The 12,631-nt window shown below is 42.0% G+C and overlaps 1 protein-coding gene across 6 annotated transcripts in view; it reads left to right on the forward strand.

Annotated features, from left to right (window-relative positions):
- LOC133646340 (leucine-rich repeat and fibronectin type-III domain-containing protein 5-like) overlaps positions 1-8,340 on the forward strand; it is a 277,314-nt gene extending 268,974 nt beyond the window's left edge. For all 6 annotated transcript variants that reach the window (XM_062041594.1, XM_062041593.1, XM_062041592.1 and 3 more), the window contains 2 exons: positions 1,309-1,582; positions 6,240-8,340. In XM_062041594.1, the coding sequence (XP_061897578.1) occupies positions 1,309-1,582; positions 6,240-7,091 (1,126 nt within the window). In that variant the 3' untranslated portion in view covers positions 7,092-8,340. The remainder of the gene's footprint in view (positions 1-1,308; positions 1,583-6,239) is intronic.
- The last annotated feature ends 4,291 nt before the right edge of the window (positions 8,341-12,631 follow it).

The following is a 12,631-nucleotide window of genomic DNA, read 5'->3' on the forward strand; positions in this document are numbered from 1 at the left end:
TGTCCTGATCTGTTATCGGCATGGCTCAAAAGTATCTAATAATAGCCTCAGATATTAGCAGTCGATCCCGCTCCCAAAATGATGTCAAGCCGCAATCGGAGCCAGCGTGCAGAGCCCACATGATCACAAGAATAGCCAAGTACTAGCAGCAAGTAGTAGCACTTGACTTATTGTAATAATAAAATGGTTTATTGAGATGATAAAAATGCAATAATACAAGGGCTTATATGTCTTATAATACCTATTGACCAATGTTGGACTGATTTTCTAGCAGCTTTTATTCACAAAATGTATCAATTATGTTTTTATTTATTTCCCTTACTGTACCGGAAATTAACTAAAACTATTTCTCCTTCAAGAGTTTGTCTTATTGCCAGTCAAGATGTAAAATCTTAAATGATATTAATTATGGTCTTAAAAAGTCTTGTTGGAACCTGTCGAGACTTGGACTGCAAAATACGTAATACATGTCAGTATGATTTGATTTGTGTATAGAAGTCACATATTTATACACACAAAGGAAGTTTAAGGCCGTAGCGTTATAATGAGAATGAATATAACTGAACTACTCAAATGCCATCTGTGTGAATGTGGACTTGTAAGAGCAGATGACTTTCACTGCTGCTGCTAATCTTGGGAGCGAGATGGATGAAAACATCAAGAACAGCACAGGGGAAAACAGTCATGGTCAGCTCAGTGTTCAGAAGGTCCTTTTAGTATTCATGGGATCACAACGATGGTCACAGAGAGAGAGACACACACACACACACACACACACACACACACACACACACACACACACACACACACACACACACACACACACACACACACACACAAACACACTCTCTTACAGCCCTGTGGTAGAATTCCACAGAGGGCAATCTGGGTGCATTCGCTCTGTGGTAATACTAACCACTAAACCTTAACACGTCGTCTAACCCTAAACCAGATACTTCACTTGACCAGAGCATTTCTTCACACAGTTCAGTAACACTCAGGGCCAAGAACTGCGAATTAGCCCTCTCTGCTTTTAATGAGGAATTTCATTAGCATTTTAATGAGGAAATCCAGGGAAGCTGACAGGCCATTTGAAAGAAACCGAAGGACAAATGGGCAAATTCTGACATTAAAAGGTACCAGATGAAAGATAATTACATTTGTAGCAAATAAACTCAAACTAATGTGAAACTTACAGCTTTTGTTTTTGTTTTCCTTTGCTATATAACAATGAACTAAATGTAGAAACTGTGACCAAAGAAACAAAATGAATGTTAACTGAGATTATGCATTTCTTTTCCGTGACAGAATGATCCCTCCATCCAGCCAGAGCTTCCTGGTCAACAACCTAGCAGCGGGAAGCCAGTACAACCTATGCGTGCTCGCCATCTACGACGACATCATCACCTCCCTGACTGCAACCCGCGTGGTCGGCTGCGTGCAGTTCACCACAGAGTCGGAGTATATGAGGTGCCATTTCATGCAGTCCCAGTTCCTCGGCGGGACTATGATCATCATCATTGGAGGGATTATAGTCGCTTCTGTGCTCGTGTTCATAATCATCTTGATGATACGGTATAAGGTGGGTATGGCTGTGCGTCTCCATCTGTTTGAACAGCATGTCAAACATGTTGTTTGATACTATGGCCATTGCGCTATACTCTCTGCTTTCACTCAAATGTGTCTCATTTCCTTTCCAATACCTGTTGTGTTTGCTTAATGTATCTAGTTTCCATAATAAGCTGTTTTTGAGACTGGGTGATTAGCAAAATAATCAACATCTGCACCTTGAGGAAGGGTAGTCTTCTGTTGGGGTTTTGCTACCCCTAAACGACTGCATGCCCCCATGCTCAAGAGCTCAATCTGCCCATGAGTGGAATAAGAGTTTTCCTTCTGGCTCCCCAGCCTGACCAGTCCAGCCTGCGACCATCTTCACGGGGATGGCAGAGAATAATTTGCTTTTATTCGGGTCACTTGCTCCTAGGAATGGGTACCAAATTCAGTACTTATTCAGTAAATTTCGTCAACACCTAAAATCAAATGTTACTATATTTCTACACCTTTGTTGAAAATGACGTCACATCCGGTTGCAGAATTGTCACCGGTTCAAGCATTTGGCAGGGAAACAAGCACTCAAATCGGACTAAGTCGGACTGTCTCTTGGTAATGTCACAATTTCCAATGCCAACGAAACAAGCATGCCTGATGAACACTTGAAAGTACAGTAAGGCTTAATTTTTTGAAGTGCTCTAGCGTAATGCGAACATTTCATATGCCATAGACCAGGGGTCGGCAACCCGCGGCTCCGGAGCCGCATGCGGCTCCTTGGCCACTCTGATGCAGCTCAGCTACATACATGCCGACCCACCCGATTTTCCCAGGAGATTTATGGATCTCAGTGTCCCTCATAGATTACTCCCAGGGAAAAAATAATCCTATTTACACTCTAATTACTAAATAAAGGGCGTGCCCTAATTGCACTGCAGTAATTGTCCTCTATAGCATTTACATACAGCATGCCAGTCCAGCCACATGTTGCATGTTGTTATTACTTGCACACACAGGAGACAGCAAAGCATACTTAGTCATCAGCCACACAGCTTACACTGACGGTAGCCGTATCAAACAACTTTAACATTGTTACGTTACAAATATGCGCCACACTGTGAACCCACACCAAAAAAGAATGAAAAACACATTTCTGGAGAACATCCCACCGTAACACAACATAAACACAACACAACCATTACCCAGAATCCTATGCAGCCCTAACTCTTCCGGTCTACATTATACACCCCGCTACCACCAAATCCCCCCACACATCAACCCCCCCCCCCCTCCGTGCGTTGGTTGAGCGGAAGAGTTAGGGCTGCATGGGATTCTGGGTATTGGTACCGTCAGTGTAAGATGTGTGGCTGCTGAGTTAGTACGCCTTGCTGTCACTTACGTGAGCAAGCTGAAACTGCATTCTACATGTGGTCGAGCAGGTACACTCTTAGGGCAGACTGTAGAGGGCGCCAAATGCAGTGTCATCACGCTCTGATATTCGGGAGTCTCCCAGGGAAAAATGAGAGGGTTGGCAAGTATGACGCTATCAAGCGCCATTCATTCAAAACTCGCGGGCTGCACTAACATCAAATTTCCACATTAAAGTGCGTGCCGGTGCGTGTGTCGGAGGCCCCTAGTTAACATAGCACAAAGCGTTTAAGCTTTGTATGCGGTGTTTTTCATTTTAAATTTTAAAAAATTTTTTGTTGCTCCCATTACTTTCTTTAATTTGTGAAACTTGCCAAAATGGCTCTTTGAGTGGTAAAGGTTGCCGACCCCTGCCATAGACCTACTGCTGATTAGCACTATACATGTAGATTTTACCACCTCTAAATTTGGTAAGGAACACTACAACTGAGATAAAAGTAATAGTGAAAATTTTCCACCTTAGCAGAATGAACTACTTGAGGAACGAAACACAATGAATCCACCCTGTATTTGTATTTTTGCACATATACACACATCGCGTACTCCCTAGTTTTGATGGTGATAAGAGGTGCCAGGTATGAGTTGGGGCAAAAGTAGATGTGTGTTTGTGTGTGTGGATTAGCTCAAAAACACACACACTTAGAATAACTTTCGGTTTCGTTGGACTGAATCCAATGCAACTCCGCTTGGAAGGGGTAGCAAAATGGACAAAAGCATGTGAGCAGTGGGACCATCTTGAGAGAATGTGCCAGACTTTGTAGACTCTGGTCTTCTCTCCTGCGCTAGTGTTAGTGTTTGTACTTACTCCATTTGTAGAATAAATTGTTAAACCTTAATTTTAGTCTCCTTGTTTTATTTAGACAATCGCTAGAACAAAATAACCTGGGAGGACTTTGCCCTTAAAAACATAAAAAAGGGGAAGCCCGAACAAATGCAATTTAAAATCCAACAGCTTGTGTGTAATAAGTACAAAACTTTCAGTACAAACACTTTGTAGGGCTCAACAAAAGACTAGACCGTCACATTCTACTGAAAGGAAAAGATTACTACCAGGCTACGGCAACACATCGTAGCCTATACACTACTGCCATCGGGACTTAAAAGTGACGTGTGTTGTGGAGTTGAAAGGGGAAAAGAAAGTTCCCAGGAAAAGAGAGCACGACACGGAGATTCAGCCTGTTGTACAAGAATGTTGTATTTTGTGAAATAAAAAAACACAAATTGAGAATCTGTCTGTTGGGATGTTGCAATATTGATAGACTGCACACCACGGAGACAGTATGCAGTGTTGACGTTATGTATCTTGTGGGTAATTATTTGGCGGGCAGCCGTGACTTCCACGTTGTTTTAAAGAAACTGTCTACTGATCTCTAGTCTCACGCGACACCCTGTCCATGTATCTACATTGTTTTTCGTCTCCAATTTTGTAAGTAAAGTAACAAGCTTGTGACTCTTTTCACGGACAACCCTGGCTCCTGTGTCTTTTTAAAGACAAAAACTTTCAGCTGATTTGTAGTTCAGCGTGATAACCGGTTTATGTGTCAACACTCGATTAACCTAAAGATTCACAATTGAACCATATCGACGATTGAGGGGGCTAAAACTGGCGCACCCGAACCGGCCACCTCTCGAACCGGGTATCTGGTCGCATCGGTTTATCGTTAACAACCCTAACACTGACCAGTGGAGGAGAATTTTTACGTATGATCTCCTGATAGTTGGAACAAACCCTCTAGTCACCTTCCATAAAGGGGGACTGCCACTGTAGTCTGCCAGTCCAGAGCTCCAGTCCCCAACTCGGCTTTGTCTATTAAAGGTGGGTCAGTGGGATTGAAGTCTTCCAACCACCGTCCAACCCCTGTAGACACGACACAGCTTGCCCTTTCTAAAGTGTCGTATGGTTGTCCTAATATCTCTTCTCGACCAGATGCGAAATAATGCTCCATGGCCTTATTGAAATCCTCCTAACATGAAGTTTTTTCTTCACCGACCGTTGAGGCAGAGGCGTAACTTGAAGACCAGGCGAACGGAATGCTCTGCCAAACATTTACAGCACAGCCTCACTATGTGCTTTGGTGTACTAGGTCTCCACGGCATTCTCCCCTGCTATCTAATCCAACTCCTCACCAGATAGTAATTAGCTACCGTAATTTCCATTTTATGGAGCTCACCTAAATACAAGCTGCACCCACTTAATTTTTGGACAGATTGTATTTTGTACATACTGATAGACAATTTCATATAGTAGCCTACCAGAGAGGTCATTGGGAACCGTCTTCATTCTTCTCCTCTGTCGTTCGGCTTTTCGGGGCCCGCTAGTGGTAGTGGATTTTCGTTTCATGCGGCGGCTTTTTCTTTTTTGATGGCCGAGTCGATCCTCTTAGTAATTTTAGTGAGGGTGAGTCCGTAATGGCTGACTGAATGATTGTGTGAGAACGTTTGATTTTAATATGTGTAATTTCATTGGACCACAGTGACCTGTCGGCAATTCCATTGGTGTGATGTGACGAGTCTAAATTTATTGGCGTCACGTGAAAAAAATCCATGCAACTTTCTATAAACCGCGTGGAAAAAGTAGCGGCTTATAGCCCGGAAATTACGTTAACAGCTTAACCCCTCTCTTTACCTAAATGTCCAAAACATATGGTCGCAGGTCTGATGATGGGACTACAAAGTGGTTGATAGACCTGCAATTTAAGGGTGTCCTAGGGCCAGGTGCACATATTTATCCACATCCATATTCTTAAACATGGTGTTTGATTGCAACTTTCATGTATACACTGTCGGGCGTTGAGTCTCCCAGTAAAACAACGGAGTCCTCAGTGGGGCAACTCCTTCCATCCAAACTGTTATTTGGTGCATAGGCACAAACTACAGTCAGAGCCAGTTCCTTGGACCCCCTTTTTGTTTACTGGGAAAATGCCACAATGTGTTATATCAATAAGCACATACCTGCCCGAGCTGTGAATGGAAGCTCCAGCACCTTCCTTTTGACACCTGAGCCCCTACCCCATATCAAGGTATTGGTTCACGATGGAGTCTTTTAATCGGTTTTATTTCACTTCATGTGGTAAAATGATCATTGGGAATGCTAATCTTGCAAGTGGTAAACTTGAACCTTTGAAAAAAGAATATTAGAGAAGGCATAGTTTCGATCTGTCCCTGCGTGTCATCTCATTCGACAGTACAAGTGCACATAATGAAGTGTGTGGAGAGTATATGAAGATAAAAACACATTTTCTTGTGTGTGTTTCCCCACTCAGGTGTGTAACCCAGGAGAGGGTGTTAAAGGCATGTCAATGTCGATGACCACCGTTCACTCTCAGACCAACCGGCAGCAGAGATGCAGTATGACTCCCAGCACCTCCAAGCAAGGCTCAATCGGATTGGACGACTTCTCGGGAGGCTCAAAGAAGAGGAGCGGAGGGACGGGCGGAAAAGATGTGACGACGCTTTCGTCCAATTCCCCTCTGCCAGACGGTTCCACCGCCATGTCTGTTCTCAGCCAGCAATGGACACCGGCTGAGGAGCCTGGTGCGAAGAGTGCTCACTCCGGCGTCTCCTCGCCCACCGCCACCAGCTCGCTGAGGAGACCCAAGCGGAAGCCGGCCCCGGGTAAACCAGGCTCAACTTGTTCAAACACGTCAGCCGGCGCGGAAAACCTCCCCTGTTTGTCCCCTCGCTCCTCCTCCACTACTTCGTCCGTACTTCCTGCGCCTTCCACCCCTCTTGATACCCTCAACACCAACCGCAACAACTCCACCTCGTTTAACCAAGCTCTGCCTCCTCCCGCCGCCAGTCCCAACGTCCGCTACCGAGAAACCCCCATACTGCGCCGAGCTCCGCGCGCCCACACCTCCTCCGCTGCTAAGTATCAGACTCTCCCAGTGGAGGAGGGCGGGCGGAGCAGGGCGAGGAGGAGGTACTCTCTCAGCGAGGGAGGCTCCAAGACACTCTCGTCCCATAGAGGGATTGCAGGAGCACCAAGGTTAGGACGCATAGTGCGGGACAAAAGGAGTCAATCCATGAGTGGGATGCTCCTCTCCAAAGAAGGGGATGGAGACTCCAGTAGAGGGCGCTGTGATTCGGACTGGATCTTGGAAAGCACAGTTTGAACTGAAACCAGAGAAAAATCACACACTCTTATATATTTTCATTTGTTATTTTGGGAGTTTTGACTTGACACCAGTGTGCGTGTGTGTGTGTTGTTTCTATTTAGTGTGAGCATATTTGTGTCCATGTTGTTTTGCTAAGGATGCGCGGCTGAGTGAGCAGGTGTCCATGTTTTTTTTCTCAACGTCATCACGTTTCACCGCGATTCTCCGGTTTCTACTCTGACAGTCTGGAGCAAGTGGGTTATCTTGCCTCGTCTCGTCCTCAACTCGTCTCGTCGGTTCCACTTTATAGCACAAGAAGAAAAGAAGACAATGGGCTCGTCACGTCATTTCCCCGGTACTTACTCACTCGGTCTGCAAATAACACAAAAAGGGAATTCTTGCTGGGGAAACAAACAAAAAGTCCCGTCCAAGAACTACGCCGCACGCCATCGGACAGTCACACCCTGACAGGAAGTGTGTCGACAGACAGCAGCAGGTGCCTTCTTTTGCACAAAGACACTCTCTAATTGGAAGTGGATCTCCAACATGCTCCACTGAGCAAAGAGCGGACATTCAGAGGAAGACAAAGTTTTCACACATAGCCTTTCTTCCCTACATGAGGGATAACGGTGACAAAGACACATGACCAGGTGGCGACTTTATGGACCTCATATGAAAGGGATATTTTTTAAAAGGGAAGAATATAAAGAAGAAAAAAAAAAAAAAGCTTTTCACTGACATTGGTATACTACTGGTTGGTCACAAAGCTCATGTACAGAAAAAGACAACATGTACTGTGTTGTTATGTTGTGTCAAATAAAACAGGTTCAATTTCAAAAAGTAATTGGAGTCATTACAGATCACGGCATTTTTGTTTTTTGTTTTTTGTTTTTCAATCCATAAGCAAGTTATGAAATCTTTCAAGGTCAGAATTACTCATCTTTTTATGCTTGCTGCCAATGTATTGTGAGTAGTAAGTAGCTATCTGACCTTTTCATCCCCTCCTGGAAGAATCATTATTGAGCCTCGAACAACAAAAACACAACGCAGACTTTGGTTTCAGGTGCGCCATTGAACATTGTTAGAACTGAATGAAAGTTCCGCGTGGACACAAAGGCCGAAACGCGTAAAAAAGTAACCGTTTTTTGAAATATCTATTTTTGTGTGAACTCGCGGGCATTCCAGACTGATGGGAATTAGAAAATAGCCAAATAAACATGGTTGCCATCATCGATTCCAGGTACTTTATAGACAAGTAATCTGAAAACTAGTATTTAAATTTTAGAAGCGTCCTGATCCGATGTTAATACTGGCTATCACGGTAATTCTCAAACTGTGGTACACAGGCTTCATCTAATTGTACGCCGAAGAGTCACTTAATTAGTAAGTATATTCTAACACAGTGTTACTGTTCAAACTGTGCATGTTACAGTGGCCGAAAAAATTAAATAGTCTTGTCAAACAAAACCTCTGCCTTGTTTTTAATGAATACTTACACCACGTTTTTACTACCATGAATTGATTAACGTGGACCCCGACTTAAACAAGTTGAAAAACGTATTTGGGTGTTACCATTTAGTGGTCAGTTGTACGGAATATGTACTGTGTACTGTGCAATCTACTAATAAAAGTTTAAATCAATCAATCAAAACCTAATACCCTACTGTATTTTAATGTTGATTATTTTGGTGGTTCTGAGAGGGCCAACTGTTTTCTGAGGTGGAACCACTGGTTTATCAGTTCGAAAAAAAAACAAGTATCGCGTGATCGGCTTGCATCTACAATCTCCGATACAAGCAGTCCTGCAGCGTTTGCTTGTGCAAAGCTGCACAGCCAGTTACATCTAAATGTCCTCCAATTATTCAATCACACACAATCGGTCTTTTCTTGTATTTTAGTGAAGTCATTTACGAGAGGTAAACATGGTAGGCTATAGGCTACTAGTAAGCACACAAGCTAGAGATATGTAATAAGTGTCTTTGATTGAATTTGTCAATATAAACAAGTATCAAACATGTTTAGTTACATATTACTTACAGATACAAAGTTTCCCAGGCAGAAGCATATTTGAAAGTAGACATGACCTCATCATTCACGTCATGAGCTTTACTGACTGCATCCAAAGTGTGACTCAGGGGCCGTTTGTGGCCCGCAGCTTGTTTTTTTTATTGGCCTGCGACACACTATACAGACAAACTAAACATGTCTCGGGTTTGAACATTGCACAAAAGAAATCGTACCCGAAAACCAGACTGGCCGACGACCTGTGCACCTTACTGTATATGTCCTTAATGACGGACGAGTGCACATTTCTTGTATGGCTAAAGCCAGTGGCGTACGGTGAGGTTAATGTCTGGTGAGGCACTGCATCATCACAGTCTGATTTACAAACATATGAACCCTAAAGAGTATCTTATTCACCATGTGATTGGCAGCAGTTAACGGGTTATGTTTAAAAGCTCATATCAGCATTCTTCCCTGCTTGGCACTCAGCATCAAGGGTTGGAATTGGGGGTTAAATCACCAAAAATTATTCCCGGGCGCGGCGCCGCTGCTGCCCACTGCTCCCCTCACCTCCCAGGGGGTGAACAAGGGGATGGGTCAAATGCAGAGGACAAATTTCACCACACGTAGTGTGTGTGTGACAATCATTGGTACTTTAACTTAACTTTAACTTTACACTTACAAACTGTAGCACACAAAAAAGCACATTTAATAAAAATAACGTTATTATGGTCTTACCTTTACTTATAAGTGCGGGAACAGTGGTGTTTGTGTTGGAGGAGTTGCGAATGAATAAAATATGAAATCCGTGCTTCAGTCTGCAGGTGGTTCGCGGCTTCTCCAGCGCGAGCATTGTTGTTTTTGCACTTTTTGGCTTCTTGTTAAGTGACTTTTTTTGTGTGGATTCGGTCTTGCACGTGGAGGGTTTGGGTGTGGGCTTTGGTTGGTGTGGCCGCGGCACTCCCGTCGGGCGGTGCATTCTGCGGCGGAGATGCTTGGCACCAGGAGGCGGGGTTATGAGACGAGCCTCTCACAGTGCGTCTTCGCAGCAGATTTATGATCGCTCAGCACAAGAAATATGTTACACACATACAGTTGTTGACAAAATACACTGTACATTATATACCTCAGCTAACTGAACTATGGAAATGTATAATATAATTCATATAGCAATACGGTCTCACTGCGCAGCAGGCCAGCAGTTAGCCGAGTCATTGTGCACAATCCATGTTGAGGCACAACGCAGTGACGTGCCTCAACTGGCTGCTGATCACCGCACCGTCTCTTCTCAGTATTTGAACGGCAAATGTGAAAATAAAAATAAAAAGAATCTAAAACTGGTGAAGTTAAATGGAAAATAACTTTAGTATAATCACTGGATACATATAACAATTTAATTATTATTTTTTTCTTTTTACTTTTTTTTTTCTTTCCATGATGGCACGTGAGGCCGTGCCTCCCCTGCCTCTAGTGACTGCACGCCACTGGCTAAAGCCCTCAAAAATATTTTAGTTGGCGGAATTATATAAAAAAAAAGCTAAGATGTGCATGTTTTGTTTAGATAGTTTAGCATATATTGATTGACCTACATCGTATTGGTTTTAGTATCATTATTGTATGAGATGTATCAAAGTGGCCTCCGCATCCTTCAATTTTTCTGACTGCGGCCCCCCCCCCAGGCTTAATTTAATGAATTGTTGTGGCCACTAGGATGGATGTCTCCAAAACAAAACTACCACTAAACTTCAACTTAAATACATCATATTGCTTCAGCAAAAATATTCATACCTACCATTGTTCTCTTTCTATGGAGGTAAATGTGTGTTTTTATTACGAAAACATAATTTAGACACTGAATTTATGAAACAGAATTTTTCTTGCGTTTCAATTTTTATGAACGGAATTTTCTTTTATATCAAATTATGCTGACAATTTCATTGAAGACTGAAGCAATCACTCTTGTCTCAAAACCAGCCAATGAAATGTCAAGTTTCATGTAACGCAGATCTTGCAAAGCAGGAAAAAAAAGTTAATTGACTGGTTCTGCGACGGAATCGTCTTCATTTTTCAGGAAGTAGGTCTTGTCTTTTGAAGCAACGGACAATTTTTACACACTGGATGTCCAAACACTGTATTTTATCAAACTAAATTTTTAAACACTAATTTGCTACCATGTTTTTATTTATTAATATTATTAACATAATTTGATTTAAAAAAAAAAATTTTTTTTAAAGTTCACAAAATTCTAAATCTAAATTCAGTGTCCAATAAGGAAACAAATTAACCTCCATACTTGTATAAGTCATTTCATTTGATCGAGCCTTTTTTAAAATTCCGCACTACAAAATAATACAAGCTGCTATGATTCATGCTGATAATGTTTGGCAGTGGTTCTCATAAGTGGCACCTCTGAAAAAACTCGGCTCCCCAAGTACCACCAAAATGAGCAGCAGTAACATACAGTAGCGTAGTATAGGGATGATGTTTGATAAGAAATTATCGAGTTCGAGCCTGTTATCGAATCCTCTTATCGAACCGATTCCTTATCGATTCTCTTATCGAGTCCAGATAGGTTGTTGTATAAGGAAAAAAACACACAATATTTGGTTAAACAAATCACTTCACATTCTCTACTGCTCACTAGTGTTACATATCTGGGTTATTGTGCAGAAATATGGGAAACAACTGCAAATGTGCGCTACATTCGTTAACCGTGTTACAAAAAAAATTAATTAGACTGATACATAATGTTGGATATAGAGAACATACAAACACTTTATTTTTTGAGTAAAAAAAAAGTTCGATGATTTGGTAAAATTGCAAACAGCTAAAATGATGTGGAATTAAATGATGGAATGGATTAAGTAAAGAAGTTAAACATTGTACTGATATGATCCAGTTTAAGAGGTTGTTCAAATGAATAGTGCTTGCAAAGTACAAAGAAGAAGAATTATGAGAAATACTTTCAACCTTATTGAAAATAAGATATTCTTCATCTCAGTATATTAATATTGACTGAATTAATTAATTACATATTACAAAACTGTTGTATTTACTAATTCACATATATTATATTATAAAAAGGTCAGTAAATGATGTATATATTTGTATGAAGTGGGAAAGGGGTAGGATTAAATAAGCTATACTTCTCCCTACTCCTGTAAAGTGAAATGATATGAAACTGTGATGTATTATGATGTAGTCGGATCATGTTTTGTTTAGTTATGTTCTGTTAGTTTTGGACTTCCTTAGTTGTTTTGTGCACTTCGGGGGTTTGTTTTAGTCACCATGGTTACTTATGATTTTCACCTGCCTTGTACGCGCACCTGTTGCTCATCAGAGACTCTATTTAAGCCTGCCTTTTCCGGTCACTCGTCGTGGCTTCATTGTTTGCATTTGCAACAGTTACGTTGGCATTCTGGTTTTCGAGCGCATGATTCCTGTGCTAAGTTACCTTAGCTTCTAGTATTCCTGTGCTAAGTAAGTTTTTGCTTTAGCTTCTCGTGCGAACGGCACGCTTTCCTTTTGTTTCGTTCCTGTCTGTTGTAATGTGT

The sequence above is a fragment of the Entelurus aequoreus genome, linkage group LG03 (assembly GCF_033978785.1).
Source record: "Entelurus aequoreus isolate RoL-2023_Sb linkage group LG03, RoL_Eaeq_v1.1, whole genome shotgun sequence".
NCBI lineage: Eukaryota > Metazoa > Chordata > Actinopteri > Syngnathiformes > Syngnathidae > Entelurus > Entelurus aequoreus.